At 41.7% G+C, this 27,443-nt stretch overlaps 1 protein-coding gene across 2 annotated transcripts in view; it reads right to left on the bottom strand.

The window, feature by feature from the left end:
- Positions 1–535: 535 nt before the first annotated feature.
- Positions 536–27,443, bottom strand: part of prtga (protogenin homolog a (Gallus gallus)) — a 40,914-nt gene continuing 14,006 nt past the window's right edge. Inside the window, exons 3-19 of one of the 2 annotated variants that reach the window (XM_010880178.5) lie at positions 26,307–26,451; positions 25,895–26,028; positions 24,586–24,882; positions 24,321–24,480; positions 23,627–23,874; positions 20,998–21,162; positions 19,725–20,030; positions 16,365–16,553; positions 8,564–8,659; positions 8,277–8,463; positions 7,864–7,991; positions 6,954–7,124; positions 6,074–6,250; positions 5,609–5,732; positions 4,582–4,723; positions 4,372–4,485; positions 536–4,273 (exon numbers count right to left, since the gene is read on the bottom strand). In XM_010880178.5, coding sequence (XP_010878480.4) covers positions 3,860–4,273; positions 4,372–4,485; positions 4,582–4,723; positions 5,609–5,732; positions 6,074–6,250; positions 6,954–7,124; positions 7,864–7,991; positions 8,277–8,463; positions 8,564–8,659; positions 16,365–16,553; positions 19,725–20,030; positions 20,998–21,162; positions 23,627–23,874; positions 24,321–24,480; positions 24,586–24,882; positions 25,895–26,028; positions 26,307–26,451 — 3,197 coding nt within the window. In that variant the 3' untranslated portion in view covers positions 536–3,859. The remainder of the gene's footprint in view (positions 4,274–4,371; positions 4,486–4,581; positions 4,724–5,608; positions 5,733–6,073; positions 6,251–6,953; positions 7,125–7,863; positions 7,992–8,276; positions 8,464–8,563; positions 8,660–16,364; positions 16,554–19,724; positions 20,031–20,997; positions 21,163–23,626; positions 23,875–24,320; positions 24,481–24,585; positions 24,883–25,894; positions 26,029–26,306; positions 26,452–27,443) is intronic. The other variant, XM_020051940.3, reaches the window with a different exon arrangement.

Here is a 27,443-nt window from a genome sequence, read left to right as displayed (position 1 = left end):
GTCTAGTCTAAATGTTGCTTAACTCTACTGTTTATAATAGATTTCACGTCTTCCGATGGTGGACCTTTATTTTAGGCAAAACGTAAATGGCAGTATTGTGATTGGGCGATTCCACGTGCAGCTTGGTTGGTACTGATGTGTTACCATCCTATTTGGCAAGCTAGAATTTTTGACAAAGCTAATTGTGAACTCAGTTTTGACGAGAGTGAAGAGTTGGTTCTCGTTGCTGTTGGCCTTTCAATATTTGTCCCCAATATTTAGTTGTGTTAGATTAAAAAAGGTCAGTATGGTACAAAGGAATGGACTTCACAAATGGACTCCTGGTACGTGTATAGTCTAATGTTTTGTTCTTGCCACAGTCTGTAATTGTAAAGACCACAATGTTCCCCTTTAATAATGAATAGCAATGTGCACTGTCATGACATATGGACAATGTGAGTTACAAAGGAGGTTATCAGAACACATTATAATACAGGAATGTATTCATTTATTCTAAAGTAAGTACCATATAAGAGCATTAACAAGGACACACCCATGTGTATGACTTTGGTTTATTTTTTATTTAAACTGGGAATCAACTGTTCTCATTGTTATTTATTGTTAAATAATTTGTAACAAGTGTAACATTTTTGGCATGAACAAGGTTGCAGTAAGCTCCCAGTCTTAACTGAAAACCTAAAAGAAAAGCAGTTAGTATTTATGATCAAAGACAATGAGCAAACAGAAAAAAGGGAAAATAACATGGGTGAAAAAAATACAAAAACGTACATTCAATTTCAAAGGCCTGTGCTTGCTCTTACTACAACTGAAGCAGCTGTGGGTTCCCCTGAGTTAAACTTTTAATGAACCACAGCGCTACATCATTGCAACTAAAGCCAGCAGCACAACCATTACAGAAAAATGTGGCTGCAGAAACAAGGACTCAAGAATCAACATTAACACTGCACCCTCTACTTCATCCCTTTTATATTTACATGTTCAGAAAATAACTACATTTTAACAAAAGGTGAAAACTCTTGAAACTAGAAAAATTGGACTGGATTAGCATCGCTCACTCTTCCATCTCCTGCATAAATCTGACAAGCATCCATAGTGGCTTCGATCTATCACCCCTCTAATAACTGTTGGAAGAGGAACCTGAGGTAGACAATGGTTTTAACCTAATGGACATTCACAACCAATGTGAGAAGGCAGAACTCTTTCTGAAAAAGACTAGAATGGCATGAAATACAACAACATTTCTGGTAGCAACTGCTTTACAATAGCTTGTCTATTCCAACTTTGAGTTGTTATCACAGTTGGTTGCAGTCACTGGAAAATATAACAATGCAGGAAACTACACTTGAAAATAAAAAGCAAAACAGCTAAAATATTACATATAAAATATGGACATGACAGTTTAACACAGATTTTCTGATAAATGCTTGTCTACAACAGTTTAAGGGGGTATTCAAATTCTTCTCAAACATTAATACATATTAGGCATCTAGGTAAAACCAAAATTCAGCTTGTACTCTCAAAATTGGGGTATACAAGACCCTATTGAAATAATGATCATTTACATGTCTCTTCCTGAGAGGAAAAAGTAAAAAAGAATGTAGAGAAATCTGTCAATTTATTTTTGCTTCAAATATAAAAAAATAATGTTATAAAAAAAAAAAAAACAGTGTACCACTTTTCTCTTGATCTGTGGTCTAGAGGAACCCATTTTATAGGAAGTCTAAACCTAAATGGGAATAACGCTTTTGGAACCATACATATCTATGCATGGAACAAAATGTCATGCAACGATATGGGTCTAAAGTTACTGGATCTCTTGCCAATGTGCAACGGTGACCTGAATTCTTTGGTATACATTGTTTGCTATTCAAAAGGAAGGAAAATTGATTGTGTAACACTTCATGCAAATATTCAGGAATCCTTGGATTGAAAATACTATTGCAATGCGGGACGTGAATCAATATAATATACTGTATATATCTTTGTTTACAAGTATCCCCTAAAATTTACCTATCCAGTTGCAACAGCAAAGCTCTAAAGGAAACCAACGATAAGATTATTTAGTTAATGTGCATAGTATTGATTATAATTCTCACTTTAACCACCATAAAGGGCCCAAAATCCTTGGGGCACTTTGTGAGAGATAATCCACAACTTCACTAATCTGGTCACAGAACAGGGCACACATGTGCAAGGCTTTGTCTCAGAAGCAGCATTTCAGCTGATCTTTGGACTGATACATAAGAAACTCATCATGATCCGGTTCCCAGGGACCAGCTGAGAGATCAAAAACAGAGGGAGCAAACAATTCTTTTGTATGATAGCATCAGTCACCGCTGCATATTTGCTTGTGATAAAATAAAATAAAAACTAATCCGACAGACAAGTGCTAAACTTCATTTTCTACTCTATGGTAAAGCATCAACTACTTCAAGAACAAAAGTAACTATATTTTGTATTCATTAGTACATATCAGCCAACATTATGTTTCGTTTTCATTCTTCACTCCCATAGCGCTGATTTAACAATGTTAGCATTCAACAATCGTTCTTTGCATTTTTCCCATCCCCATCATGTGAAAGAGTTAGACCTCATATGGTTTTAGCTTTGGTATAGGAGACTTTCTGCTGGTCTCTGACATCTGAGGGTCTCTTTCCACATTAAGGCCATTTATAAAGCGTCTGCTCTATTGAAACATATAAGCACAAACATTTCTGGTATAATTTTTCTCAGAAGAACAATAAAGAAATGAATCAAGAAAAGATGGCCTGCCATACTACAGACAAATCATTCCATCTGAAATCATACCAAGAAGGTTTTTCCACCTGTGAGGAGGGCATCACAACTTTGAGTCTTAACTGGCACAATATTTTAGAGAAACATTCATAACAGATCTATGGCAACTACCATCTACAATGAGCAGTTCAGCACTAAGAAGATACCCTGTCAGTCAACCATGGCACACAACACATGGCTTTTCAAATGTACTAAACCTTGTTCCCTGAGTTTAGGAGAATAAAAACACAAAACAATAATGCTTAAAAAGAGGTAGTATAAAACAGGATTTGTAAGGGTAACTGCACACCGACAAACAAAGCAGGTAATACTAGACATTCATAATCCTTATGCCTTTTTATAATGGATAAGCTGACATAACATACATTGTTTGAAAATACTGGCTCACTATTGAATTTCAACAAATTCTGTACTATATATTACTATCCCTCAATCTACCATAGCCAAAGACTCAAAGTTTCTTGAAAAGAATCTTGAGAAATAATCCTCTTAACTTGTGATAAAAGACAATAACAAAGCTTTAAGCCAGATCTGCAGTACCCTTACAATCTTGTACTTCAGGACAAACAAGGAGGAAAACAAATATTGGATGACTCTTACCTAGCAAAAACAAACTATTGCAATTGGGAAGAAACAGTTGTTATGTAAGGGAAGAAGCCCCTTTCATAGCTTAAGTATACGTTGTTGTTATTTTTAAATACATATATAGTTGGAGTTTACCAAGAGGTAAACTGAGGTAGATAAACAGCAAAAGAAGGGCTCACTCTCCCCCTTGCTCCAGTGATAAACTCTCTTAAATAATGTCAGAAAGTAACATTTCCCATTTTTTTTACAATCTTTTGAAACATTCATGGTGGGTGAGAATTTCTTTTAAACACATACAAACATTTAGAATAAATGGTACACATTCACTTGAAGAAAATAATTTTATAGAAATGACCAGAGCTCAAATTGGAGCCCAGTTCTTCCAAAGGCCTTCTGGATTTTTGGTTTCCTGCTCATTGTCTTTTAGAACAGTGGTGGGTTTAGGATTGGGGGATTGATTGGGGGGGGGCACAGACATCTAGAGTGAAAGCACAGACAGGGCATTTTCTGAGGCCAGATAGCGGTGATGGTGACGTGGTTTCTCCGTGTAGTCTCCCATTTCAAGGTTTAGGTGATACTGCTCCCCTGCCCCCTCCCCCTGTTGGGCAGGGCAGCAGGTCGACCCCCCGCCCCCCTCCGCCCTCAGAGACACGGGACGGCTGCTTTGGCCGGAGGACAGGTTTGTCATCTCTGTCTCGTCGTGAGAGTAGCGTCCCGAGTCGCCTGTCTCATGGCTTCCCTCGCTGCTGGAGGACCCCTCTGGGTCACCGCCAGGGCCAAACAGGGCCTGCAGGGAGGAGGGCTGGTTGGGTGACGACGGAGACTCATCCTTGTAGAACAGCACTGTTACCCCTGGCTGGTACGAGCAGATCCCATGGCTTATTCTCTGGATCTGAGTAAATGAAAAAACATAGAATGAACATTGAATCATACATCTATTATGCTCTATTGAATTCATACTGTATTACTTTGGTTTGTTATCTTTCTTACTTGGCTGCTTTGTTCATTCGGTTTGTCCTTGCTTCTGAAGGAAAACCACTTATTTTTCTTCTCAGTGCTTGGATACACTGGTCCTAGACTATTGATGATCAGATTTGTTCCACCCTGGAAATTAACACTGGTTATTGTCCATGTGCTTTAGTGGACAGAATGCAAGAAGAAGTGTTAGAGAGTTGGGTTGTAACCTAGCCCTATCCTTACCTTGGCATCAATGAAGTGGTCTGATCTCACCATTGGCACCATGACATCAGGATGTTCAATCTGGCCCTCAGAGCCCAGCTGGGCTGCAGCTGACAGGGCCTGAGCTGCCCCCTGCCTGATGGCTTTAGAAGCTGATGATTTCCTTTCAAACAATCATACAATATTTATGTAAAAATAGTGTTTTTTTTATGGTCACCATTTATACATATACATATTTATACTTCTCCCATTTGTTTGTGGCACGCATATTTGACGGGGATCACGTTAGGCAAGAGGCTAGGAGAATGTGGGTGTGCTATGATCAATTCAAGATGTAGCCTGACCTTATTTGATAACCAAAATCTAAAACTAGAAAGCTGTAAATAATGTTGAAATTGTTTGATGAGCAAGTTTAACAATATCACGATAAATAATTAGACAAAAAAACAGTAAATGAAGCTTTATGTCTGCTAGAGAAAATTCATGAGTTATCACAAAGCCAGCTCATCATAGTTATAGCACTGATTTCCAAAGCAGTCACTTTACAGACAGCGTCAGCAGATGTTGAGTTATAGATTAGTTGCGAGGAACATTTCTGTCAGTCCATACTACTAACAATGTTAAAGTGGACTTCCCAGTTTTTACATCCAAAAATGTCAGCCAGCAAGCTGGATGTGAAGACTTTCTGTAAAACGTTGTGACTGGTTCACCCAATTGAGTTACCTGCATAAGAACCTCAAAGTTTGAGCATCGTGGGTAAACAATGCAGTCTATGACTTACTGCTCCTTTCATGTATTTTTGGTAGTGATCACTAGGTCAGTTATTATTGATGCCACCATGCCTTTCGGGTAACTTTCATATATAAAGAAAACATGCATATAATTTACGGCATGGACTAGGTATGAAAGAGATCTTATTACTCCTGCGTTGGTAGAGACTGCATTCACTGCATGCTACATTTGAGGTTTCAGTCTGAAATTACCTTTACATTTTTAACACTTCGGTATTCCAGGTTGAAATGAGGACTGACAGGGGCAAAAGGGTTACCTGTGTCTGCCCCTGCAGACGAGGATGAAGGCACAGATGATGATGCAGATCAGTGCAATGCAAACCCCCACAATGATCCCTGTCATCGACTTCTGGTCCAGGTGGTAGAAGCCACCAGAGAATACTGCAAAACAGTTGTCATGTGTGATGAGTCAAACAATGGAGACTAGTGATACAGTACATTCCTATCCGGTTACTTCATTTCAACACTGTCTATCAAAATCAATGATTCACAGATCTTTATGAAGTGTAAATAATTTAGCAGGAAATCAACAGTGCAGACAAAACTATTGTATTTTAAGTATGTGGCACTGTACATGCACATCTTATCATGAAAGTCGACCATAAAAAGGCTGCAGTATGGACAAAATCTGTCAATAAAGATGGAAGTCACAAGAGACTCCCTTCACAAGGAAGTCAAAAGGCACCAGTCCTCTGGGCTTGGCGATGCAGTTCTTCACTGACCTGTAGCTGAGCCATGGGAGCGCCTGGGGTTGTGACCAGAGGAGGAGCCATCATTCTGTACAACCAGTTCCACTGCATGTGAAAACGGACCATCTCCCATCTGATTGGAAGCGGAAACCTTGACCAGGTAGATGTTCCCAGGCTGCAGGTTATCTAATAGAGCCATGGTGATGCTCCCTACCAATGACAAATTACTGATTAGTGACTTGTTCCTAAATATAGCTACTTATAGTTGTCTCAGAACAAATCAAATCAAGAACTCGAGGCAGTCTTCTACTGACCCATGAAGAAAAGGGGTTTATAGCACAGTAAAAATAAATAAAACCTGGGGCATATGATGGGCTATTTGTGACCAGCTTGTCAGGGAAGTAAGATCAGAGGTCAGGGGCTCTATCTATACCCCCCCCCGGCCCACTCAGTACCACCCACCACCCAGTGGTCCCAGCAGTAACGTTTGGGTGACAGGGTTGATTTACAACAGTGGGGGGGGGGGGGGGGGGGGGTCTTTGTGAACAGCTTCCCTTTTGACCCCTCAGCAGTGGCTTAGAAGGAAAGATCAGATGCCTCACATTTCCTGGAATCATCTGCTCTCAATTACATCCATGCTATCCAGAGTCTGTGTTCTTTATCCAGGAGCTGGACACTTGCAGCTGGCCAGTATTACTTAGTACCACATGGGAGGCCTTTGGGGTACCAAATATGTATTTGTGTATATGTAAATATGTATCTAACAACCAACCAAAGATCACAATAACCAAATGACAGCTACAGGAATAAATTGTGGATGAAAATATTGATTTCCAGTGAGCTGTACTGTGCTCTGTCTCTGCAGCACAGTTTAGCCGGTAGCCCCTCTCATTTTCCTCTGACTTTTGCTCACCTTCTTTCTGCAGCACCTGCCACTCCCCAGCTACCCAGGCCTTTCTGGAAGCGTAGAGGATGGTGTAACGTGTCACTGCCAAGTTGGGCTCATCTGGATGTTTCCAAGACACCAACGCAGTGTCATCCTCAATCATTGTCACTTTCACACCTGACGGAGGCATAGTAGGTGCTGGGGAAGAAGAAAATGACAGTTTTACCCTGAGACTAAATCCCTGACGAAAGATGTTCAACTACCACAATACATCACTAAAACCTTTAAAAACAGAACCCCTTTTAAAAGGAGAAAGTAGAGCTCATTGTGAAGGCTCAGCCACATTGCTGCACTCCACTTTGGACTGTTTCATGGAATACATAGCCTCATGGAAACATGACTGTAAGGGTCCTGGGAAAATTCCAAGTCCTAAGACAGGCACAATAATTCAAGTAAGTATTTATATTCTTACTCTACTAAGTAGGCTATGAAATCCCTTAGGAGCCCAAAATGAAAGTTTAAAAGGGCACGCAATATAAAGCCTAGTTGGTGTTGCCTGACAATCCAAACTGAAGCTTTGCTGCTGTTTTAAAGTCACTACATCTAAGACAAATGTGTCTGTGCCTGTCTTTGGACTTAATTCTCCCTTTAAAATAATATGTGGTGACATGAAAATGAGAGTGGTTGTACAAAACAGTTATCAGAGGTGTGATCACTTCTAACCAATGAGAGTATCAAAACAAATGACGATTTACTCATATCTTGCTTTAGCCCAAGTCATACATTTTTTGGACTAATCAGAAAAGTGTTCACATTCTAGAAATAATTGGGGAGATCAGATCCAGGCTCACTGTGGAGAAGAAATGAACGATGTAACCACGAAATAGTGCTTAGCGGGAGCATGAACTTTTGTAGCCAGACCTATGTTGGTGCTCACCTTCTGGCAGAGTGCTCTGGTAGACCACTGGGCTCCAGGGACTGGAAAGCTGGTCGAGGTGCAAGCGGACAGCAAACTCATACCTGGTGTTGGGCTCAAGGTCTTGGACTAAAATGTTCTGCTCAGTACTGTAAAAGAGAACCACAATGAATCAAATTTATTTATAAGGACATTATTAATCAGATCCAGTACTTTGGCCATAGACCTGATAAATGCTTGAATCCAAATGCCTGCAGGGCTGCGTCTATTTCTCTCTTACTGGCTCTGGTACTCCATGGTAAAAGTATTCTAAGCTTTTATTTTAGGGTATTTCTGTACATATAAGCCTTACCATTTACAAATGGCATCACTTTTCATACAGTACATAGTCCCCCTATTTCAGGGAACTTCTGTCCAGCTGCTAGGGGACTTACGTCTGCAGGTAGAGCACAAGGGAGGCATTCTGAAGGCCCACTGGGTTACATCGGATGGTGTAGTTGACCATCTGACTGGAGATGAAGGCTGGACGCCCCCAGTGAAGGAGCACGGCAGACGAGCTGTTGGCCCTGACGAACACGTGGTGGGGTGGGGGTGGGGGGGGCACCAGCCGATCACGAAGCGCTAATATACAAGTGGAAAAAGAACAATACAGGTTTGGATGAGATATTCATATATAATCATCTACAATACAATGGCGGCTTGTACTGTGTGAAGAACCTACAGACACATCCAGGGGTGCTGATTGTTTGGTCCGCCTGGTAGCCGTCTCCCATGAAATTGAACGCCAGGAGCTTTACGTGGTACTTCTTCCTGGGGTCTAAATGAATGAAAACAGAATGACAGCATTTAAATATGGTCTTAACGGAACATGGTCAACACAGACTTTTCTGCCGGAAAAGTGGAGGTGGTCAAGACAATGATCATTAACCAACCAGATGCCCTCAGACCCCAACAACAAACTACTCACCCCCCACCAATGTGTCCTCTGTGTCCTACAATAGCATTGGTGTCAAATTACCTCCTCTGTGTAACATCCTAACTTAAAGATGAGCTACTCTCTTCAGCCTTCTCACTATTTAGCCCCTATAGGTTTCAGTTAGTACCTCCCATGCATTGTTAAACGTAATTTGATCAATCTTGGCACATTTTGTCAGCCACACATTCATGCTGCAAACCTCCTTTCCCACCTCATCCCAAAAGGTGCCCTATTGGATTGAGATCTGGCGACTGTACAGGCCATTGGAGTAAACTCAAGTCTCAGTCATGTTTGTGGAACCAGCTTGAGATGAGGCATGCTTTTAGACATGATGCATTGTCCTGCTGGAAGTACCCATTTGAAAACAGGTAGACTGTGGCCGTAAAGGCCTTAGCGTCGTTGTTCATCATATGTCATTCTAATTATGAACTGGTATCAAGGGCCTAGTGTGCGTAGAAAACGTTGCTCACCCCATTACACCACCAGCAGCGGCCTAAAGCATTGACACAATGCAAGATGGATCCAAGGATTTACGCTGTGTAAAACCCTGACCCTACTATCTGGATGTTCCAGCAGAAATGGAGACAATGTTGTTCCCGATCTTCAATTGTCCAGCTTTGGTGATCAAATGCCCACTTTAGCCTCATCTTCCCGTTCTTAACTGACAGGAGTGGAACCCAGCTTGGTCTTCTGCTGTGTTGGCCCATCATCTTTAAGGTTAATGCATTAAGAGATGCCCTTGTGCACACCACTGTTGTAACGAGTGGTTCTTTTAGTGTTTGTGGCATTTTAGTCAACTAAAACTGTCCATTCTCCTGACCTCTCCCATTGACGAGGTGTCGCAAACAGAACTGCCACTCACTGGATGTTTTTTCTTCGTCGTATCATTCTTTAAACTCTATAGTCTGTAGCGCATGAAAATCAGGATATCAAAATTTTCTGAGGTGATGGAATCCTCTAGTTTTCACTTTATTGGAGGCATTGTCTTTTGAAGCGAATGTTTTATATACAGAGGGTGTGACTTTTTTAATATTTAGGTAATGTAGGCTGCATTTATAACAATCATCATCAACTGTGTAAATAAATCTAGCATCTACCCATGCCTGCCTGCCTGCCTCCTGATACATTTTTGTCCATATGACTGCTAAGGTCCATATATTGAAGCTATGCATAATAACATACTAGGCTATAGTTAAATGTTTTGATCATCAGTCCTGCTAAATAAGAAAAATAGACAGCCTTGGGCATTACAGTTTCAATTGTCATAAAACATAAAAAAAAATATATAGATTACGGCTTTCCAATTACTTTCGCGCAGCTCTATGGCATCCCCCTGGGAAGGCACGAGTCACACTTTGAAAACTCCCATTCTAATGTTAGGTCAAAAACTAAACAAAAACAACCTCTTGCACATGTCTGCCTGCTTTAAGTGTTGAGATGAGGCCTCAAGATTCCCTGCTATTTGCGTTTAACAAGCTGTTGTACCTAATAAAGTGTCTCCTGAGATACACCAGTATACCAATCTGACATACAGGGTCTCTTTCCATTTGGGTGCATTAGAGACTATGAGGGTGCTGGATAAGAAGGACCATGGCCGTGGGATCAGGGAGAGTGGGGTTTTGGCTACATCGGCCAGGGAGAATTCAAGGCCTGTAACAGATGTTGAGTGCTGTTAGCCCAGTCCATTGGTTGGGTTCTGCCCTGCTCAGGAAACACAATAGAGACACTCTGATATCCATCACTCTGTCACTGGGCCATTTCGGGGAGAACAGAGGAGCCCTTCCCCTGCCATCTATCCAGCGCTGCTGACCAGTCCTTTTCAGCTCCAGGACAAGGGGGTTAAATCACAGGACAATGCCCCCAGTGAAAGACAGAGCGGCCAGTCACATGGCCACAGGCCACTACGGTCCAGGCCACTACGGTCCAGGTACAAAGGCTGGCAAGTCTCTCGGTCCCTGAAAGACTACTTATAAAAGTTCATGTCAAACACTATATCAACATTTTTCACTTCATATCGGATGGGATTGCCTGTTTAGTTTTTTAGATAAACTACCACATCATGACATCTTGAAAGAACCATAATACTGTGTGTGACATATTCAATGAAAAGGTCATACTTTAATCCTAATAATATTTAATCATAATAATGCATAACAATTATATAATTCAGTCCATAAAAAAGATAAAAGATGACTGTTTTGGGTGACCCGGATAGAGTATTATGATATAATTCCAGAGGCCATTACAGGAATCTCTTGCTGCAACCTTAAGGACCTTCCTGAAATAGCTGGACATCTATCATACTAATGACTTACTGCCTCCCAGGAAATACAAGCATGTCACCCACCATTACTCACACAATTCACAGAGGAATCAGAAGAAAATATTATTTTATGATCATCAATAAACCTTTTTTGAAACATTGCATCCTTGATCTTATTTCAGCGATCCTGTGTGGAAACTGCACAAAACATATCATAACTGAGCTGGAAACTGAGCTGCTTTGTGGGCTTGTATGCAAACTTACAGCACAACACAGGTCTGCTTCTAGGGCTGTGGGATGACATCATTTAACCACGGCTGATTTGGCGGAGAAAGGGTAAACTGATGAAGAGTCGTGGATTGAAGTGTCAGTGCAGTAGGCTGGATAGTGCTATGCAGAACTATGAAACTACACTGAGAAAATCAAGCGAGTGCAGCTATTAACTGGATAACTATGATCACCACGGAACAAAAACGTAGTGCAGAACATGACCACTAGGTGACACTCCAGCACAAATGTGTCGTGAAACACAAGCGTGAGTACAAACAGACCAAACCTCTTCTTCAGTTAACAGCAGCGGTCATGTCTCAACAGAGAAACATGAAAGAGAGTCAGTAAGATTATGTATGTTGGGACATGCCCACTATAATCCATGCTGATAATCTGCCAAATGTCTATAGCAGCGGTAGACAATCCTGGTGCTGGAGAACCTCAAGCACTTTTCGATTTAACCAGCCTGGAAGAGTAAGCTGTGTTAAATTTAGCTATTGCTGAAGTGATCAATTAGCTCAGTTGGTCAGGAATGATGCCTAGTTGGGAAAAAAATCATAAACTTTCTACAGCAATCCAGGAACATGGTTGCCTACCTCTGTGTAGAAGGACATATTTATTACAGGTGTGTGAAAATATCGGTTCAGCAGGCTCTATAGACATAAAAGAAAGAGTAAAAAGAGTCAAACAAATTACAGTCCTTGTCAAAAAATCCAATCCCTTTGTTAAATGTCTCATTATGTTTACTATTAGTCAGGCTCCAAATGCTAAAACAGATCGGAGTGCCCAATGGGGTGGAGTCAGTGCTGTGAAAGGTAGGGGAGAATCTGAGGGGTAGGGTTTGAGACCCCTAGCCCTGAGGAGTTTCAATGGAGCCAGACCCAGGCCAGCAGGTCAGGCCTAGATAAAACTCAGAAGGAATCTGAGGTCATGTGTGTGGAATACGAGTTGAGCTGTTTTTTTCCTCCCTTAAGATCCCCCCCTTCTCTGTGCCCTTCGACTTAATGGGTAAAGATAAAGAAGTGACTCGCAGGAGGGGAGAAAAACAACTTAAGAGTGTCTTTGAAGCTGTGTGGTTCCCTCTCAGGTATCCTATCAAGATTAGATACCGTGGTTTCAAATTAAGTCAAAGGAAATAATTCAATTCTTCTCTCCCTCCATTTCTAACAAGATTAATTTTTTACAGCACACTTTTAGTTCATCTAATTTGGGAGGTTTCTATATCTCCACATTCCCTAGACAGAGGTGAAGACAAAGGTGTCCACTAATATATTAATGTCCTAATGTCTCATGACCCACACCCACTGTGGTGTCCGCGGTCAGCCTGCAGGCTGTGGACAATCCCAGGGGCTTTTGTTTGGCCCCAGTGTCCATCTATGAAGAGGAGCGGTCAGGCTCTCACCCCACCCCTGCCCAGCCCCACAGCACAATGGCCCTGCCGTAATTATGCAGTGGAGGGGGTAGGCTGTGACATCTGGGCCATGACCTTTGGCATGGAATCTGGGCAAGCTAAATCCTGCCAAAGAAGGGGGTTACGGACACTGCCCTGAGGGGGGAGGGTCAAGCAGAGGATCTGAGCAGAAAGGAGTGAAAAACACCAAGTGTCCCACAAAAAAGCAATGAGTGATAAGGGATGGCAAAATAGTGCCAATAGGAGGAATGGGTAAAAAGGAAGAGCAGAACTCTTTATTGGGCCATATCATAGACAATGTCTTGAACACATTAATTAAACATGACAAGCTCTTTCACCTACAAGTAACATAAAAAATATATATATTATGATTCTAAAGTATTTTTCTATAATAGGTTCAGCAGAAAATATGGAAATTGACTTCAGGGAAATGTAGTAGACTGTAATAAATGCAAAGAGTTAGGGTTAACAGAAATCTCCATATTTGGAGACGAGTCATCCACACAAACCTCCCTTCTGTAGTCACCCCTGGAGACATCATCCAGTACTAACAATGAACGCTGGTCAAAGGAAGATGTGCATTAGTCCTGGCCCATTCACCACCAAATCCCCAACAAAGATAAGAGATGCTTCAGTTGCTCCATAATCATGGCCAATAATGACCCTGTGTGTGGATTCAAGGCAACATTTTTCTTCTTAGTTCTCACAAAAACTAAGATCACAGCAAAACTGTTATGTAAAACTTTGCCAGGGGAAATAAAAACATGTTTACCTCTTAAGTCCAACTGCAATTTCCAAAGTACAAAAAGGTTAACATGGTTTATTTGATACCTAGTTTGCCAGTCTTTGCTCCCCCTATAAATTATGATGACAGTTTGTATTTGAGCAGAATTCTTGAGCTGTTTGTGGTCACCTGACTTTTTACAACCATTCTGCAGATCCTGCAGGCCCCCAAGGCTTTGTTCTGCCTTGAGAATGGCCCAGAGGCCACAGCAAGCAGGGTCTGAGCTAGGGCCATAAATGTCAACTAACACACTGACCTACACAGCAGCATATATCATAGGGGGAGAATATATCATCCTCTGACACACACACACACACACACACAGACAGACACAGACAGACACACACAGAAAAGCACAAAATACTTCTGTTAACATTCACACAATTACCTATTTTCCTAAATTATGGCCTGAGTTTAAAATATGTTTAAATCCTGCAATTTAGTTCACTGATGTTAATGATCAACTTGTATCCATCTATCATTTATCTGATACCCAGCATGCAGTAGTTAATGTTTTAGCAAACAAAAGACCACTCCAACAAGTATAATGGCAACTATAAGATAAATCCACAACTACAGGCACAGTTATGGTGCCCATAGGTACGGGAGGTATCTTTACCCAGACTACGCCACGGGAAGAATAAACATCAATGGGACGACCATTTCAACATCATGCCATTTAAACACTGAGCTATAACCTTTCACATTCCTCACTCAGAGAGCCATTTCTGTCATATGGTAATGCCTTAAGTGATAATTCAATAATAGCCAGAGCAGAGCTAGTCTCTTCTACATATTTATAACCCAACAATATTTCTATATTTGTTCTGTTATAGGTTGTGATTTTAAGAGTATCATGCATGTTAAGGAGAGAGTACTGAGTGTTTCCTACTGTGTAAAACAGTTATCCATTCAACAGCACAAAAAATTATTAAAGGGCAGTAAGAAAACCAGCTGATTTAGGGCACAGTTTTGATGCTTGTTTTGTGACTGTCTCATCCAATTGTTTTCAAACCAAATTTAAAGGAGCCACTTCTGCTCATCAGGACAGTTTATGGAGGGACATAAGTCACAACATGTAATTTAAACCATAGTGAACAAAATCAATAGGCATCGGCCTTTCCAGAGCTGTTCTACCCCTGGGAGGTCAAATCAAGACAGAGACTACTCAATTATGGGCAAACATACCAGAGTCAGTGGCTTAGGCCACCTTTGGACAACTAAACTATGTTTTCAAGTAGTTTCCCCCAAACTGCCTTCCAAAAAAGGAAAAATACCTTAATGTTATTCTTCTGGATTACGTATGTCACAAAAAAGTGTATCCATACTAACATAAATTCTGCTAGTAATTGTGTCTGTTTAACTCTGCACAAACTTAAATCAGCGTAAAACTGCTGATATCAACTTTACCTTTTACCGACAGTAATATGACAAATTAAACTGCACATTGAGAAGATAAATGTGACGTATACAACTCTACCAAATTTTCTAATAAATGTAATAAATTCCAGTTTTGTATTTTTATAAAAAAATACTGATTTAAAAAACTGTCACCAGTATTAAAGAGGCAGATCTGGTTTGCTGTGGGCCAACAAAGTCTCTTTTGTGGCCCCAAAGCCTAAATGAAAGTCTTTGATGTGAATGCGCCACCAACGGCTCTGCTCAGAGCAGTCATAAAACACATTATAAATCTGCTTAACAATTACAGCTTCCCCCTTCTCTAAAGACAGCCCTGGAATACACCTCAGCCAGCTCTCCTATGAAACAATTACAATGGAGGTCATTAAGCTATTTAAATGAGAAAGTAATTTTATATATTTTTTGTGCTTTGGTGAAATCTATCACTATAGTATATTATATTACTACAAGTAGTCCATGGTGTTTATTATACAAAAATTTACAAAAAAGCCATACTTTCTCTCTTCAGTACAATGTTTTTTACCTCAAGCTTTATCTATAAAAATGCATCATAAAGCAGAGGGATTTTCCGATCCAAACAACAAATATCCATTAAGTACAACACTTTATAATCTACTCACTACTTTTGCACTGTGATATTCTTAACAATGGCTGGTGCCAAAACGGGGGAAGTTCCTGTAGTCATCTTTATTGCCCCCTCACAGTAAGACCATTTGACAACACTGTACTGTAGCATGATAACAGAAAGGGAAAGGGGACATGGCCCCACCCTCTTATGTTTTCTAATCTGGGCCAAGCGTCAGAACTTCCTGATTTAAAATTCAGCTGCTGGCCACCTGGCTGACCTCCTCTGGCCACAGATGGTCAGTTGTCCACTGCGGTGGTGTGGGACACCCTTTTCTCCCACACTCTCCAACATGGTCAAATGTATTTGACCCGGAGGCCAGAGAACCAGCATATGCCTTTCCTCAGTCTCAGCTAGCGGATATTTCTAAAGCAGTTAAGGGGATCATGCATTGGAAACCAGGCTAGGGGTGAAAGGTCACAGGGGGTTAGGTTCTTTCTGGACTTTTGGATGTGAAAGAACCCCGTACAACTCACATGAAAATACTCGACCAGTGAATCACTCATGAGCCTGGCTGTCAATAGGTGTTCCTGCTGTTTGTTTTCAAATTTGTTGCTTCCCATATTAATGGGCTCTCTTTGACCTCTCCAAAAAATATAAAATCGATGAGAACACACTGTGAATGGTTCAATATGGAATCCCACTGGCAGATGATAGCGACCAGATCTAATAATTGTCAATACCAGTAATAATAACAGTGTAAGCATGTATCGACTGGATCATATTCTTAACCAAGCAATAGAAACAACGAGATCCCTGGTAGGGTCTACTCACCCAGGCCTCCAATGGTGTGCCGGCTGTCCTGGGTACGTAACTGGATGGGGGAACTCTCTGCCTGGCTCTCCTCGTGGTAGAACAGCCTGTAGCCCTGGACGCTGGCTGAATTTCCTGGTGCCAGCTGCCAGCGCACTGTGATGGTGGTGCAATTCAGAGGCTCCAACTGCAGCTCGGGGGCCAGAGGCACTAAGGGGAGACAGACCTGTGATTAGAGTCATAACCATCTGAATGATGAGTACAGGTCTGAAGACGTCAGGTTACAAAATGTTGTTGTCTTTTTACATGTCATGTGAACTGCATATTTACAAAGCTCAGCCTAGATGAATTTTCCATTTTATTCATATTGTTTCCGCAGTTTGTCATCATCAAGGGGGAATATGACACCTACTCACAACCAACCACACAACGAGCCGATCAGTCTCTCAGGCCTCAGCACAGCAGCCACGCCACATCATTGCATTAGTTATTCTGATTTACTGCAGAGCCTTGCAGCTATCAACAGGACTCAAACCATGCCCACCTGAAAATGCACCTATCATGACCATGATCTGACTGTATTTCAGAAGTAGACAATAAATGTATGATTAACCAATCCATTTTTTATAATCTATTATGCGTCACCTGGAAATGAAAGCATCTGATCACTAACCAAAAGGTTGCACGATTGAATTCCAGAAACAACGATGTAACAACTCTCCAATTCCGTGTCTAGGCAAGGCAGTTAATTAATAAATAAAAAGAAGCGTGTCAACTAATTGCTCTTTCAATTGCTTTATAATATTGGTAAGATAACCTATGCAAACCACCTTTTCTACTGGACTGTGAAACAATGTCATTAAAATCATGAGGCTATATTAAGTATTCGTTAATGATACAAAAACATTTTGACCCACGTGTTTATTAATGCGAACATGAATATGTGGTGGCAGCGGTTTAGACTGCTAATCACATAAAGACCCAAGGACAGATGATAAGGTGAAGTAACTTGACTGTCACAAAATAGAACCTTCAGGGTGACTCCATCATGGTCCATTTTTCATCTTTCCTTTACTGAGAAATAAATGTGTTGGTTAACACCAGAACTGTGTGTTGATGTTCCCAACAGGTGGGTGCTCATTTTGTAGGGTACAAAACATTTTGGCATTGTTTAAATTTTGAATTTGTGAGCAAACCATGGTAAAAGATAATGGGAGATTTCGAGAGTTTGATTATATTACCCTTTTGGGGCTTTCCCTCAGAACTGGTTGCATAGACAGAACCCTACAGCCAATGTATGTGCAGAGGTGTGCTGTAGTGGTACCAAAACCCAGCACCACCCTAAAGCCAATGTATGTACAGAGGCGTGTTGTGGTGGTACCAAAACCCAGCACCACCCTAAAGCCAATGTATGTGCAGAGGCGTGTTGTGGTGGTACCAAAACCCAGCACCACCCTAAAGCCAATGTATGTGCAGAGGCGTGTTGTAGTGGTACCAAAACCCAGCACCACCCTAAAGCCAATGTATGTGCAGAGGTGTGCTGTAGTGGTACCAAAACCCAGCACCACCCTAAAGCCAATGTATGTGCAGAGGCGTGTTGTAGTGGTACCAAAACCCAGCACCACCCTAAAGCCAATGTATGTGCAGAGGCGTGTTGTAGTGGTACCAAAACCCAGCACAAGTCACATGTACGACTCTCTTTTTTCCACTTGCCAATTTTATTTTAATTATGACTATATGTATCTGTAAAGTATGTATACATTTTTATTATAATTTATTATACATTCAACAGAATACTGAAGGTCCCACCAAAGAGTAGCAGTATTCAGCAGTGTATGTGCTATAATTGATTTAATATTTGATGTATTTTTTATGTAAATAGTTGGGTATTGTATTTTATTAACTGTCATTAACAGCCGTAACTGTCTATAACTGTCTATTATGCAGCCGTAACTGTCTATAACTGTCTATTATGCAGCCGTAACTGTCATACCTTTAACTACCAACTGTGTTCTGACTTTTAACCCATGTTGACCAATGTTGCTACCACTATCAATGATCTTCAACAAGGACCAGGAACCAATTTGTCCAGTACCCCACAATTATTATATTATTAACATTTTAGTTAACTTTTGTGTATAAATAGGAGCAAATAATGTGACCAAAAACTATTGTAAGACAACAAGCTGACTGTAGCTTGGAATGCCCTCCACCCAGCTGGACTTTATCTGATGGAAATAACAGGCCTCTATCAGAGGCTCATCCGTACCATTCCCCAGGCTAGCCTGACACACACAGACACAGTGAGGCACATCAGCCTGGGACCAGGAACTACAAACACACGCTTGCAGAGACAAGACAGGTCGACTGACATACTTATTTAGCCAACAAGGACCTGGGAGAATTCTTACAAAATATCCTGTTTGTTTCAATATGGAGAGAGACAGTGAGTAAAAAGGGACAGAACAAGAGAAAGGTAACCAACGAGAGAGAGAGGGAGACAGAGAGAGAGTGAAAGGGACAGGGAGAGAGACAGTGAGTAAAAAGGGACAGAACAAGAGAAAGGTAACCAACAAGAGAGAGAGGGAGACAGAGAGAGTGAAAGGGACAGAGAGAGAGAGGGGCAGACAGAGAGGGCAGGTAGAGGGAGAGGCAAAATGAGTGAGAGAAAAAGGGAGAGAGAGAGGGAAAGAGGGGTAGAGAAAAAGAGGAGAGAAAGAGGCATGGAGAGAGGGAGAGTGCAAAATTGGGATAGGACAGAAGTCCCTTCCCCCCACTCCTGAAGCTCAGATGGAGGTCTATACAGCCCTATTCTTCCTCTCACCCGGAGGCCAGGGTCCCTCTGTTTATGACCCATGACTGAAGCCATTCCAATGTTACTGACAGTGCAGGCCAAAGGTCACAGAGTAACAAACGCAATGACAATGACTTAACGAAATGATTAGAGCAAGTTCTTCTCTTAGCGAACACACACTCAGCAGAGGACTGGGAAGAAGAATCGGTTAGAGATTATCCAGTCTTTTCTCCTAACTGATTCCGTGTTGAGATAGGTATGCTCTCCCTGTTAAGCCACCATGTTTTCTCCTGGGCATGACAGGCGAATAACGCAACATGCCTATTTTTGTTTTATTCTGTTACTAATCTTAGGTTGAAATGAATCAAATACATTCTGGCTTCCTTATTCAGAGAAACTCCCAAAACCTATTTTGACTTTGTGGGTAGATATTACTTATTTACAGATGAAATCGATCAGAGTCCAAGTCATAAGACTGGCACTTCACGGGAGACACATAGTTTAACACAACCCGAGCTGATCACGTGGATGCCGGAAACACCGAGGGGGGAGCCACTCACGGCCCCACGGCGGGTCAGTGTGTGTACCTTTGGCGCTAGACGCCTTTGGGGTGCGGTGCGACGTCCAGGCGGACGGTTCTCCCCAGCCCACACCGGTGGCGGCAGCGATGCGGACCAGGTAGATGGTGTCGGGATGCAAGCCCTGTAGGAGATGCTGAGTCTTCTCTCCGGCCAGCTCCAGCTGGGTGATGGCCTGGTCGGCACTAGTTCGGTAGGACAGACGGTAGGCCGAGACCCGGCCGCGGCTCAGCTTGGCTGCCAGGGGCTGCCAGGACATCTGGATGTCTGTGGGGCTGCGGCTGGTGAGGCTGAGTTCTGGGGCACGCAGAGGCACTGTGGAGGGACAGGGCAGTCAGGTATCGGCTTCTACAGCCAGCGGCCGGTTCGTCACTGTGGGACTGTCTAAATGTACGGTTGTTTTGTGTGGGCTGGGGAGTGAGCCAAGGATATATTACCGAACAAATCAAGAGACAAGAATCACCTCAAGGTAAACTTAGTCGTACTGGAAATATAAGCCCAATACAACTAATCCCGCAAATGTAAACACTACAGTAGATTTGTACTACTATACAACCATGTGACATGTTTACTTGGTCAATGACAATAGGGTGGTTATTTTCTGTGGAATATATGAGAAATGTAAACAAAAAAATAAGGGGTGATTACAGTTACACAGAGAAAAACATTTCATGGGGCGATGTGAACTAAGAAGGCCCCTTGCAGGTCAGTTTGATTATAGCGGCGCATTCCTGATCTGTAAATATCAGCCTGGTCCATCATCTGATCCCTCTTTATTCCAATCCTACATTCCGCTAGTACAGGGTTCCCAAACTGTTTTACTTTGTGACCCATGTTTTATAACAAAAACAAGCAAAAGCGTTGAGCTGGAGGAAAACCTCAGCTAATACCATCTTCAAAACGTTTAACTGAATACACATTTTGGTATGGTTCTTGTGACTAATTGTATGCCATGTCCCATATAATGACAGAATTACTTGTAACAATGCTTTTTTTCTGTTATTAACCATTTAGCTTCTCATTTCTATGAAGTGGCTAGCTCTGGAATTAAGTGTTAATTTACATTTTCTAACGTCAGAAAACGTTCAATTTCATAGATATTTGGGGTTACTCTTGCTATGGATTAGACATTAGAGAATTATCTTCCTTGGGTCTTGTTTCGGTCATTGGGCTCAACGTGAGAGATATTTTGATGACAGCTATTATTGCCCATTCCCTCTGGTTCAGTGGGTTCAGTCGGCTAAAAGCCAGGGTGGAGGACTGCATGTTTCCAAAGCCTCACCATCCTCCAGGGTGTGCTGGAAGACATGGTCTGACATGCGGCTGGCTCCCATGGGCATGTAGGCCACAATGTAGAAAGTGTAGTTCCGCGCTGCCTCCAGGTCGTCAATAATGTACCGGGTTGTGTCGTTGCCAATGACAACCTGGTATTCCTCGTTGTTCAAGCCTGGTGTGAGGGAAGCAGGAGGGGAAGCCGTTAAAAAGGACCTACGAAGTATGAGCTTTTGTAAGATGCAGGTACAGGAAAGCAGTTCAGATTGGTCTTTCAGTTTGAACTCTTTAGTGTTCCAAAGGGGACCACATACAAAAAGACATTTGACTTTCTTTAACCATCATTCAGCTTTTTCCCTAATTATACAAAGCAATTAGGACATAATCCCTTTGGCTTTAATAAGCTCCTTGTCTGAGGGCCCTGATTCTTACAACATTGTGTCTGTCTTTAGAAGTGGGATTCTGGTCTAATCACTATGGACAATTTATAAAAGTGTCAACTCAATCAAAATGGTTCCTCCCCCCTTTGTAGACTTTTTCATTCACATTGCTCAAGCCCAATTCCAACATTCCATTTTCACACTGGCTGTGCCTGATAACAGTTTAATTAACAGCATTAAGAGGACACCACAAAAGACTTTCATGTAGCCAGGAAGTACTGAAACTCCGGCCTGATTTCTGACTTGGTAAACAAGATCCTTAAGGGTAAACAGAAAAAGCCTTGTCTAGAGGCCTGTATGGCCCAGTAAACCTCCCTGAAAAGACCCACTAACCCTTCCCCCCTGGCCCAGCTCATACTCTCCCACAGCCTTGACAGAATATACTCTGTTGGATTTACACTCCAACATGTAGACTAATTAGTTCCTCCTTTCATTGAACCTCCATTTAGTGCCTGTACGATGTCTGTGACCTCAGGTACAGAATGCTCCAGCTCAGCCAATCCTGTCAATCTCAAAGGCCAACCATTCTCTGGGACTGGTCAGAATGTGTCACGTAATCTTAATAAAGTGCACCAAATCCTTGACAGACGGCAGTTATTCAAGGAGAAAAGGTTTTCTAACTTGCTTCCGTTAACTTCCTAATTCCTTACATAGCCCAGCAGGTGTTTCTTTTGCTGCATGGATTTTGTACATTTGGCCTATTCAATGAATTGAATAGCCAGTGATGAACAACAGTGCCTGAATGAACTGGTTAAAATTTGTGCTGAATTGTTACATTGTTTAAATGTGACTCTTGGTGCCTCTTCATCAACAATACAGGTTCCCAGGAAAGCTAAAGGTCCAGCAGTCAATGACTAGGATTTAGTTAATACAGTGTAGCCCTTGTATTACAATTAGAGATTCAACAGTATAAACATTAAATATCACGGTTATAGTGACCAAAATTATCACTGTTACCAGCATTATTGTGGTATTGTTCAAATGTGCTAGTAATGTTAAAGTACTGATACACACACTGAAATAATTTCACTAAGTTCTATATTGAAAACCAAAAACATCAAATAAAATTAGCAGCACATTGTACTTTTTGTGTGAATAAACATTAAAATAATAACATTAAAGAAGGCACCACGTGGTTAAAAGTTCCCCTAATGAAGGTTTTAATGAACACCACCTTAAGAAAGCAAATCCAATGTGCCTATAAGAGCAACACAAGTAACGCATTGTGCTTGTAAGAACAATACAACCATATGTAAAAAAAAAATCCAATGTGCAGGTGTTGACATTAAAGTAACAACACAAAATATGTAAACAAATCAAATGAACAGCACTGATTGTATGTCCGTTCTCTCCTTCATAAAGGAGCTGCTGGCCTAACATCTTGTATGAATGCATCTTTTTTTACATGAAATTAAAACTTTGTCTGGTTTAACTTACCTTGCATTTGCTATAAATTAGTGGGTGGTGGTCACAATGACTGAAGAGATGTTAAGTGTTTTTTGAAGCGAATTTGTTTTGCATGTTCTGCAGACAGGGTGACCATCTTTGATTAAGTTTCCCTCAACCCTCTTGAAAAACCCAAAATACGACCAAACTTTGGTCCTCTTAGAAGGTTGAAAATCCCCCGAGCACTGACACTGGCTTCCACCACTGTTGCAAGTCACTGTTGCTAACTTCACTTGATGCTGGACAGTACAGTATTTATCGTAGGTTTTCAAACCACGGTAATCAATCATGGTTTTAATGATAATAAAAATTTACCAGCAGGAATTTTACTGTGGTTTATCATGAAACCGGTAACCGATTCATCCCTAAATGAAAAGTTCCTGTCAATGCTGCGTCTCATAGGAGGTTCTGCACCTTTACAATCCATCCACAAAGATAGAGATGTTCCATGGAAGACCAGTCCCATTTGTACAGAGAAAACTACTGTTCTTTCTTCATTGGGGTAATCACTATTTTCCTTGAACTCGCCCAGCAACCAATCAACAACAGATGGTCAATCTCCCTCATTCCATTTTGGGAACATGGGGGAAGGAGGAGCATTCAGCACTCTAAACAGGGTTAACACCTGGGGCTACCAATGTCATTAATATCAGATACACAAATACATTATTCCGGCCAACGTCAGAAAGCTGTTTCTGTTTATGACAGTACAGCACTGAGAAAAGGCTTCTCAAGTCGGCCATCAGCTTTTACCTTCAGCCTTCATGTAGTGTACAGAGTAGGCAATGACTTTGTCTGAGTTGTACATGGGCCTCTCCCAAGCCAGCAGGATGGCAGAGCTGGATACTGTGTCGGCTCTGATGTTCCTGGGTGCACTGGGCCGGTCCTCTGACATCACCACGATGAGACGGGCCATGGACAGGACAGAGCCCTTCTCATTCTCCGCCTGGCACTGGTAGATGGCATCATCCTCAGGGATGATCTGGTTGATTACCAGTTTACTAAGGGATAAGAAATAAACAGATGGCCATATTAGACTTCTCTTCTCCCAGTTTGCCCTGCCAATACCTAACCCGTCGTTCACCTGCTCCATCATTCCCTGTCAAGTCCGAAACCGTGAAAAAGCCAACGCAGTGGTACAAGCAGAGTGAGCACATTAGCGGGATATCAACGGAAACACCATTAGAGCATTTGTAAATTATTCAGCTTCCTTTCTACTGTGAGGAAGGGTTGATCAATTTTTAATTGGGACTGAGTTTCCAGCAAACAAATAAAGACTACACAACTGTCTGAGGGTTAAAGGAATGATGGTTTCTCTTTCATTGAACACACAGCAGCACATACAGCTGGGTGGGTTGAGTAGACAGGGATTTCTACATCAATGGGGTGACAACATGGGCAGGACCAGAGTTATTAGCTGCATCTGATCCGATGTTAACGCTCAGACCTGTTGTACATCTTGATGCGTCCGTTGGAGTGGACCTTCTCTCCGTTCTTCATCCAGGTGACGTGAGGCAGTGGAACTCCTTCGGCCTGGCACACAAAGCGCGCAGTGCCTGCGCGAGGACGGGTCAGGCTCTCTGGCCACTCCACCAAGGACGGAGGTGCTGCGGACGGGCAAACACCACAAATTAAACAAATACAAAAAAGGACCTCTGTAATAAGAACTGACAATTTGAGCAACTGTAAACAGACAAATAACAGGAGTTCACCTAGCACCGTGATGTTGGCTGTGGCTATGGAGTAGTTGCGTGTGCCAGGGGTAGTGGCTCTGCACACATAGACTCCTCCATGTTGGGGTTTGATGTCGGAGATAATGAGGTTGCCGTTGCCCAGAACCTTGGTGTTGAACACGTCGATGGACTTGCTGTCGGCTCGGCTCCAGGAGATGAGGGGACGGGGATTTCCCGTAGCCATGCATTCTAGAATTGCATTCTGGTGTAGAGACACGGTGGCATTTTGGGGCCCGGCGATGATACGAGGCCTTTGGAGCAGTCTAGGGCTTGGAACTATGAGAGGAGACTGGGTTTTACCAGAATGCTCACCACTCAAAATAAAAAAGAACTGGCCTAGAATGGTCCTGTGGTCTTACCACCTGCCTCTGGGACACACATACGGTTGTGCTCATACGTTTGCATACCCTGGCAGAAATTGTGATATTTTGGCATTGATTTAGAAAATATGACTGATCATGCAAAAACAATGTCCTTTGTTTAAGGATAGTGATCATATGAAAAAATGGATGGCAAGATGAATGCAGCATGTTATCAGAAAGTACTGACAGACAATTTGCATTCTTCTGCACAAAAGCTGCGCATGGGACGATCTTGGACTTTCCAGCATGACAATGACCCTAAGCACAAGGCCAAGTTGACCCTCCAGTGGTTACAGCAGAACAAGGTGAAGGTTCTGGAGTGGCCATCACAGTTTCCTGACCTTAATAACATCAAGCCCCTCTGGGGAGATCGCAAATGTGCGTTCATGCAAGACGACCAAAGACATTTCATGACCTGGAGGCATTTTGCCAAGATGAATGGGCAGCTATACCACCTGCAAGAATTTGGGGCCTCACAGACAACTATTACTGATAGTTACATCATTACTTGATGATAAAGGGGGCAAAAACAGTATTAAGAACTAAGGGTATGCAGACTTTTGAACAGGGGTCAGTTTTTTCTTTGTTGCCATGTTTTGTTTTATGATTGTGCCATTCTGTTAAGACCTACAGTTGAATGTGAATCACATTAAAAATAAAAGACGTGTTTTGCCTGCTTACTCATGTTTTCTTTACAAATGGTTCAAATATTACCAATTCTCCGAGGGTATGCAAACGTTTGAGCACAACTGTATGATACACCACTGCAGGCTGAGTTTGAATCCAACCTACCGATCTGAGGAACAAAATGCCGTTCCCCACAGCCTACAAAGCATTGCAAGCTGAAAATACATATTAGAAGATAAAGGAATAACTGCTTGTTAATAGATTATGCTAAGATCCAAAAACAGTGACAAGTCTCCCACCTGGAGTGACAGTGAGGGTTGCCTCTGTACTCCGGCGACGGTTTGCGATGTTGGTAGCCACACAACGATAATTCCCAGCATCCCCCTTTTCCACCCCATGAATCTGCATAACGCCGGTCGGCAAGACTGTGATTCTGAGAGATAACAGAAAGATAATCAACAAAACAGACTTCACAGTGGATGTGGATGAATACACAGCTATAATATCCTTCTGTCAGTTAACTGGGAAGTAATAGACTACAATACTAGGTTATAGACTACAATACTAGGTTATAGACTACAATACTAGGTTATAGACTACAATACTAGGTTATAGACTACAATACTAAGTAACATACAACAATACTCTAACACACCCTCTAAAGGTAAAGTTAATGACATGGCATGAAAATGAAATCCTGTGAATACATACCTTTCAGTTGCCAGGGGTAATGTGACCCGATTAAACTCCCAGGTGATGATGGGAGGAGGGCTAGCAGTGACTTTGCAGGCGAAGCGGGCAACTGATCCTTCAGTCACTACAATGGACTTTGGCTGATTTGTAAAAGGGGAGATACCTATAGGACAAAAAATAAATGGTAAGATAATGTAGCCTACACAATGTTCTGTAATGTGCATGCTGGTAAACAGATGAACACTAGCAATGTAAAAATGCTGCAGTTATGTTACTTTAGTATTGTATTTCAGCGTATTTTATTTAGATCTATAATACCAATAATCCCAATTATTGATGTTCCTGGCCCAATAACTTCCCTGGCTTGACTTCCCATCTTAGTGGTAAAGGTTAAATGTATTTCTATCAGTCAAAGTAAGCCTCTTTATCTTTGCACCTAAGGGCACTATTCAGTTAAAATGTAAATCAATTACAGTTATGGAAATAAGGTAATATATTGAGCTACCATACATTTGTTATCAATATAAATTACTTCACTTTTAGGTTATCACCTAACTAAAGACCACACTCAGCAAAAAACATCTCACTTCAATATCTCAAGCTCATTCTTTACATTTGTGTTGAAAATGGGAAGGTCTGTGGACAGAAAGTATCTGTGCCCTGACTGTGGTTCACTTTATTTACATCATTGTCCATGAATCTGAATGCCAAGGAGCTACCATGTCTAGACAACAAACCCTTTCCTATTAGTAATCAGCTAAAATGCTGTAAAGCCCCAAGATAGGGCTTTATATGAGTAGTTTAGTCCACCATTGAAATCAATATTTCCTCTAACTAAACTATCACCTTGTTTTTGATAATGCTTAAACTCCAGGTCTCCCTCCGATGAAGTGTTATAAAGGTACTAGATATGGAATATTTGAGGGACCCCAGAGGCCCGCACTAACCTGAACAAACCAGCATGGCTACTAGCTAGAATTACATGTACAGTAGGTCAAGTCATTAATCCCTGAGGAAGTCAGGGAGCAGAAGAAAGCTTTGCTAATGTCATTGATTCGCTTCTCTAATACACATATCTACAAACATTAGCAGAGATACAGTCAAATGTACCATGCAAACCAAGTCAATTTTCTGTTGACCATCTTATGACAACCA

Source organism: Esox lucius, chromosome 2 (assembly GCF_011004845.1).
Source record: "Esox lucius isolate fEsoLuc1 chromosome 2, fEsoLuc1.pri, whole genome shotgun sequence".
Lineage (NCBI taxonomy): Eukaryota > Metazoa > Chordata > Actinopteri > Esociformes > Esocidae > Esox > Esox lucius.
The sequence above is the reverse complement of the archived record's forward strand: the minus strand, read 5'-3'. Positions and strand labels throughout refer to the sequence as shown.